This window comes from Xenopus tropicalis, chromosome 1 (genome assembly GCF_000004195.4).
Source record: "Xenopus tropicalis strain Nigerian chromosome 1, UCB_Xtro_10.0, whole genome shotgun sequence".
In the NCBI taxonomy this organism is placed as follows: domain Eukaryota; kingdom Metazoa; phylum Chordata; class Amphibia; order Anura; family Pipidae; genus Xenopus; species Xenopus tropicalis.
In genome coordinates, this window is record NC_030677.2 from 99,180,661 (window position 1) to 99,187,030 (window position 6,370).

The following is a 6,370-nucleotide window of genomic DNA, read 5'->3' on the forward strand; positions in this document are numbered from 1 at the left end:
CATTTATCTCACACAATTTCTTGCGTACAAAGGCAGCTCACCCCAAATAGGAACACCAGAGGCCTACTGAACAGATTGATGCCCAATATGCATAGATATACCAAAGTCTGCAGTATGTACTGACCCCAAAATGAAAATAGCGCATAAGGATTTCTCGCCTGCCAGCTCAGCTTTTGCACACAGAGCCCCCTGACGGCCTATTATATGCAGTAAGACCCCCAAACTACACAGGGACCCCCAGAAAACCATATATTTTTGGAAAGTACACATTCTGACAAATCCAACAAGGGTAAAGAGTACTTTCTACACCAAAGTACCCATCTGCAAAGCTTTCCAAAAGTTAGTGGTTTTTATGACATTTGAGAAAATCGCATAAAAATGTTGCAGTTTGCCGCATTTATCTCACACAATTTCTTGCGTACAAAGGCAGCTCACCCCAAATAGGAACACCAGAGGCCTACTGAACAGATTGATGCCCAATATGCATAGATATACCAAAGTCTGCGGTATGTACTGACCCTAAAATGAAAATAGCGCATAAGGATTTCTCGCCTGCCAGCTCAGCTTTTGCACACAGAGCCCCCTGACAGCCTATTACATGCAGTAAGACCCCCAAACTACACAGGGACCCCCAGAAAACCATATATTTTTGGAAAGTACACATTCTGATAAATCCAACAAGGGTAAAGAGTCCTTTCTACACCAAAGTACCCATCTGCAAAGCTTTCCTAAAGTTAGTGGTTTTTATGACTATTGAGAAAATCGCATGAAAATGTTGCAGTTTGCCGCATTTATCTCACACAATTTCTTGCGTACAAAGGCAACTCACCCCAAATAGGAACACCAGAGGCCTACTGAACAGATTGATGCCCAATATGCATAGATATACCAAAGTCTGCGGTATGTACTGACCCCAAAATGAAAATAGCGCATAAGGATTTCTCGCCTGCCAGCTCAGCTTTTGCACACAGAGCCCCCTGACGGCCTATTATATGCAGTAAGACCCCCAAACTACACAGGGACCCCCAGAAAACCATATATTTTTGGAAAGTACACATTCTGATGAATTCAAAATAGGTAAAGTTATTTTTGTACACCAAAGTTACACATGGCAAAGCTATGCTAAAAACAGATCAGGAATACTAATATAGGGATAAAAATGTGCAAATCAATGAAACAACAAAATAAGTCACACAACAGCATAATTAGTGGTCAGAATATCTGATCCAATAGTCACGCTGTCAAAATAAACAGTTTTTGGGGGAAATAAAAAAAAAAAAAGAAGTAAAATGAAAAAAAAATAAAAACATTTTTAAAAAGTTTTTGGGAGTTTGTGTATACATGTGCACATGTAAAAGTTGTGTGACAGTGTGTATATGAGTGTATATGAGTGTATATGAGTGTACATAAGTGTGCAAAGTGGGGGAAAAAAAAAAATTAAAAAAAAAAAAAACCTGTGCTAAATTGTGTTGTATGTGTGTATAAATGTGTATAAATGTATGTAAGTGTGTGTAAAAGTGTGTATAAACAAAAATAAAGTCACACTTACCTGTCCTGAAGATCAGATCGTTTCCCAGCTCCTCCATGCTGCAGCCGTCTGAAGGAAGTAGGTAGGAGGCGGCTCAGGGGGGAAGCAGGAAGCAGTACAAGCAGCAGATGCGATGCGATCGCATCTGCTGCTTGTAGGATGGTCCTGCGTCAATCGCATCGCAGGACCATCCCCCCCAACCCCCTCGGCTCATTGCCGAAGGGGTTTGGGGCACTTCTATCTCTCTGCACCGGCGGCTTTTGCCGCCGATGCAGAGAGAATGGCACAGGGAGGGAAAACGTAGGTACTACGGTGTTGGCAGGAAACTGCCTTTTTTAAAACAACGTAGTACCTACGTGGGTGGCAGGGAAAGGGTTAAGGAGATGAGGGCGGTTAAAGTTTTTAAAATTATTCCTATCTTCCTTAGGCATTTAGAAGAACAATATGTAGGCAGTCAGAGAGGTCCCTGCCTCAGGCTACATGGGAACAATGTTGGAGTACTCCATCCTGAAATGGTTGAATAATTAGGCAGTCACAAAAAATATCTTATACCAGGTGTTTTGGGGGAGTGAGGCAAGAACGCACCGTCTCAAAATCTGTGAGTTTGCAATTTCATTTGGGGTCTCCTCCACATTTATTATAGAAATGGCATAACTGTTAATACTGACAGAATACTGGCCGTTTCTGTCCCTCCATGCAGTGTAGTCCTTGTTTATAAATTTGATACTTCTGATAGGGTTTTGAACACATACTCTCAGATCTGACATCATGGCTCCTGAGATGGGTGCTGGTCACCTTGAAAAATCCACATTTTTCATTTGGCCAAATAGGAATAATAACAAGAGAGGGCCATTGTCTGAGAATTTACTACAGAGATCATATTCTGGGCCAGGTAAGTGATCAGGGGCAAGGAGATCATCATAACTATTTAAAGGAACAGTAACACCAAAAAAATAAAGAGTTTTAAAGTAAATGAAATATAATGTACTGTTGCCCTGCACTGGTAAAAGTTGTGTGTTTGCTACAGTAACTCTACTATAGGTTATATATAATAAGCTGCTGTAGCCCCGGGGGCAGCCATTCAAGCTGGAAAAAAGGAGAAAAGGCACAGGTTACATAGCAGATAACGGGTAAGCTCTGTAGAATACAATAGTGTTTTATCTGTTATCTGCTAAGTGCCTGTGCCTTTTCTCCTTTGAATGGCTGCCCCCATGGCTACACAGCTGCATTCGTTATATAAACCATAGTAGTGTTTCAGAGGCAAACACACCAGTTGTACCAGTGCAGGGCAACAGTACATTATATTGGAATTTCTTTTATACACTTGAAATTTTTGGTGTTACTGTTCCTTTAAATTGTGAGGTCCTATGTTGTAAAAAAAATAAAAAAATTTAAAATGAAGGTAATTAGGGCATTTATTACTCCAAAGCTTGTTTTAGCCCGGGCAAAAGGAAGGGGGGTCCATGGATTACATTAGGGAAGGATGAGGCAGATGGTACTTTGAGAAGGGAGAGAGGTATTTCTGAGAGCGGAGCAAGAGACGTAATTATTCAGAGAGCTTCATTTCGGATGGAGAAGGAGGGATGAGGCAGCCCTGCGATTTACAGAAAAGTGTAGCAAAGAGTTAGGGGAGTTCACAGAAGCAGGAAATTATCAAGAGGGGAATGGCCCCTGTGGCCCCACAGGTAAAGGTAAGGGAAGTGCGGCGCTGTGCCTGTGTCTAATCAGATTTTCACACCCTACACACTTTAACATAAAACAAAGCGTTCAGTGTTGGACTGGCCCACCAGGATACCAGAAAAACTTCCGGTGGGCCCTTCTGATTTCTGAATGGCAAGAAAGGAGAAGTATTTGGAAGAATAGATGCTAGCATGTAAATAAAAGATACTAGGAAAATAAACAGGTTGGGAGAGGAAAGGAGGAAAAATAGTCAGGAGAGTGGGTCTAATCTAATCTAAGGTTTTCTGGTGGGCCCCTGAGGTCCCATTGGGCATTTGCCTGAACGGGCAGATTGCCAGTCCAGGCCTGTTGTGCAGTGTTTGTAAAGCACTGCCAAATATGTGGAGGCTATATAAGTAATACATAATAATATTTGTGTCAGCCAAACAATGCTAAATCCATGCTTATGTAATTCTATTACAAACCCAGATTCAATGGGGAACTATGCTTTCGCAGTCTGAACATGAAAGCACTTTACTAGGCAATTCCCCTTTCATACCATCTATAGTTATCGATGGACATCGTGGGCGGTGCTGCTGTGTAATCCCACTGACGCGCAGTGTAGGCGGACCTGGGCTGGCCGGGAAGTGTGACTAAACGGATCCAAATATTAGAGCTATAATCTGAAACTACTAGCTTCTTTTCTCTCGCACAACATTAAGTAATCAATTGACAACCCCACCCCCCAACAATGAAACTTCCCGACAGAGCATATGATATGCCCAGGCCACCATAAGCACATATTACAGTATACAATAGCTAATGCACACTGTACCGGCTCATGCCAACACAGTCACGCAAAGCTTGCTCATTGGTGCAGGATTCTTCCGCACAAAAGCCACGCCTCTTAGCCAACAGAAGGCGCTTGAGACGTTTAGTCCCGCCCCCTTACAAATATGAACAAGGAGAGGCATGTGGGAGGCAGTGAGAACTGGCCGGGCTGTGGGACCAGCAGGAGCTTTGGAAATGCGGGATTACTGCGATTCTGGAAGATTATTTCACTCACAGTGCAAGACTTGCTGCAACAGTATGACTTTAGAGGAAATCACATCCTGTGACAACCACAAGGGAAAGTAAGTGTTGTTTTAGTGGGAGATTTACTGCCGTCCTGCACACTTACTACTTTCTGCCACATATTTCCACTTTTCTGATACATACAGATAGATGATAGATAGATAGATGATAGATAGATGATAGATAGATAGATGATAGATGATAGATAGATAGATAGATAGATAGACTGACTGACTGACAGACTGTGCTTGCATATTCTTACTTACTTTATTTTTGTGTTGTAAATACAGTATGGTTGTCACCTTTATTCTGTACATATACATATTTACTGATGATATTGGTGGTTGGCTGTTTGTATAGTTCAGCCTCCATCCTAATAGTCTACCTGTTAGTATTTCTGTTACACACAGGCAGGCATTTCATGCAGCATGTTATTTTGTTCTTTATACATATAATAATGTGAGTAGCAAGATGTCATGTGTCTGCATTCCCTCTCCCTACAGGATGCAGCCAGTGAGCCGGGCTCTGGAGGAGGTGTTGGTGGCTGCCCAGAAGCGTGATTCACTGACAGTCGGGGTTTATGAATCTGCAAAGCTGATGAATGTGTACGTTTTATTATATTCATTTATTGATATGCCAGCAGGGTTAGAGGGCCAGTGAGTGGGAAGCTAAAATGCAGTCATGTGTAACATATCTAGTGGGGTGAAGAAAGGTATCTTTGTATTATAGGAGTGATGGACCAGGTTAAAGAAGTGAATCAGTAACCCCCATACTTTTTCTAACAGGTGACACATTTTATTTTTAAACAGAGATCCAGACAGGGTGGTACTGTGCCTGCTTGCAGCAGACCCTGAACATGAAGACAGCATTGCTTTAAAAATCCACTTCACCTTGATAAAAGCCTTCTGCTGTGATAATGACATTAATATAGTGCAAGTGTCTGGTCTGCAGCGTCTCTCAGAAATCACTGATGGGCATTTAGAAGGAAATTCTGAGCCTAGTGACCTCCACTGCATTCTAGTTTTGGTAAGGTTCTTCTACTTTTCTTACTTTTTTTTAAAGGGGAACTGTTATTGATATAAACATAAACTCGAGTGCTAATGGATGCTTAATTATTCTTTTTCATTGGTAATTGCTCCATCTGATTGCCATTTTGTGGTGGGCCATGAGGTTTTTATATTTGCCTTCCCGTTAAGAGAGCGATATGGAGGCCATTCTTTCAACCTAATTTACTCTGTATTTGTAATGGATAGGACTGAATGTTCTGAAAAACAGGCCCAAGCTTTAAAGGAAATGTACACCCAAAAAAAAAGAAGTAATCATTTTAAGCAAAGTACCAACTTTTTTTATAGAAAAGTAAATTCAGTGTTTTTAAAAATGATTTGGAAATGTAATTGCTGTCAATCTGTCTGCCACTTGCACTGGTGGTAAGGTCATATCCCTGCCAAATACGGTTACCAGAAAACTACATGAACCATTGTCAGATTCTTTTTCCTCAATCTTTGTTAAAGATTACTGGAATGTTGACAAAATATTTTTAAAATATCCATAATCTTTTCTGTTCTTTTTTTGTTAGGATTCAATGACAGATTCATGGAAATGCTCAAGCTGGCATCAAATCTCCAACTACTGTGCAGAATATAGAAGCAGGAGTCAGTGGGTGCCCTTCATTTCTTTGACAGAACGATGACTGGAATGGTGACCAGGAAGTTGGATCCATGTCGTCATATGAACACTGTCCAGTTTTAATGAAAATTGGCTGCTGCATGGATTATTATCACTTTTTACCTAATGAACTCAATTATAAAAACGTGGCTTTTTTTGTACATTAACACAAGTAAAGTTTTTATTTTTTTTTAAGACATAGAATGGAAGAGCAGCTGGTTCTGCAACTTATCTATACATATCAATGGAACTGTGTTCTGGACTATATTTCATCTGCTGTGCATTTAATAATTACATTTATTTTATATGGACTGGAGATTAAATAGCTTTGGGAAGGGGAGCATGGATCCCTCTTTTGAGGAATGGTACTATTAAAAAGATACTGTCGTTATAGTGCCATAGATTGTATTTGTGCTACAAAACAATAAATAGTGTTATGTAGCA

At 40.7% G+C, this 6,370-nt stretch overlaps 1 protein-coding gene across 1 annotated transcript; it reads left to right on the top strand.

The window, feature by feature from the left end:
- Positions 1-4,044: 4,044 nt before the first annotated feature.
- On the top strand, positions 4,045-6,370 carry gadd45b (growth arrest and DNA damage inducible beta). The gene is made up of 4 exons (XM_002941117.5): positions 4,045-4,320; positions 4,765-4,866; positions 5,071-5,287; positions 5,838-6,370. Exons 1-4 carry the CDS (start codon positions 4,160-4,162, stop codon positions 5,949-5,951), a joined length of 594 nt encoding a protein of 197 aa, XP_002941163.2. The 5' UTR covers positions 4,045-4,159; the 3' UTR covers positions 5,952-6,370.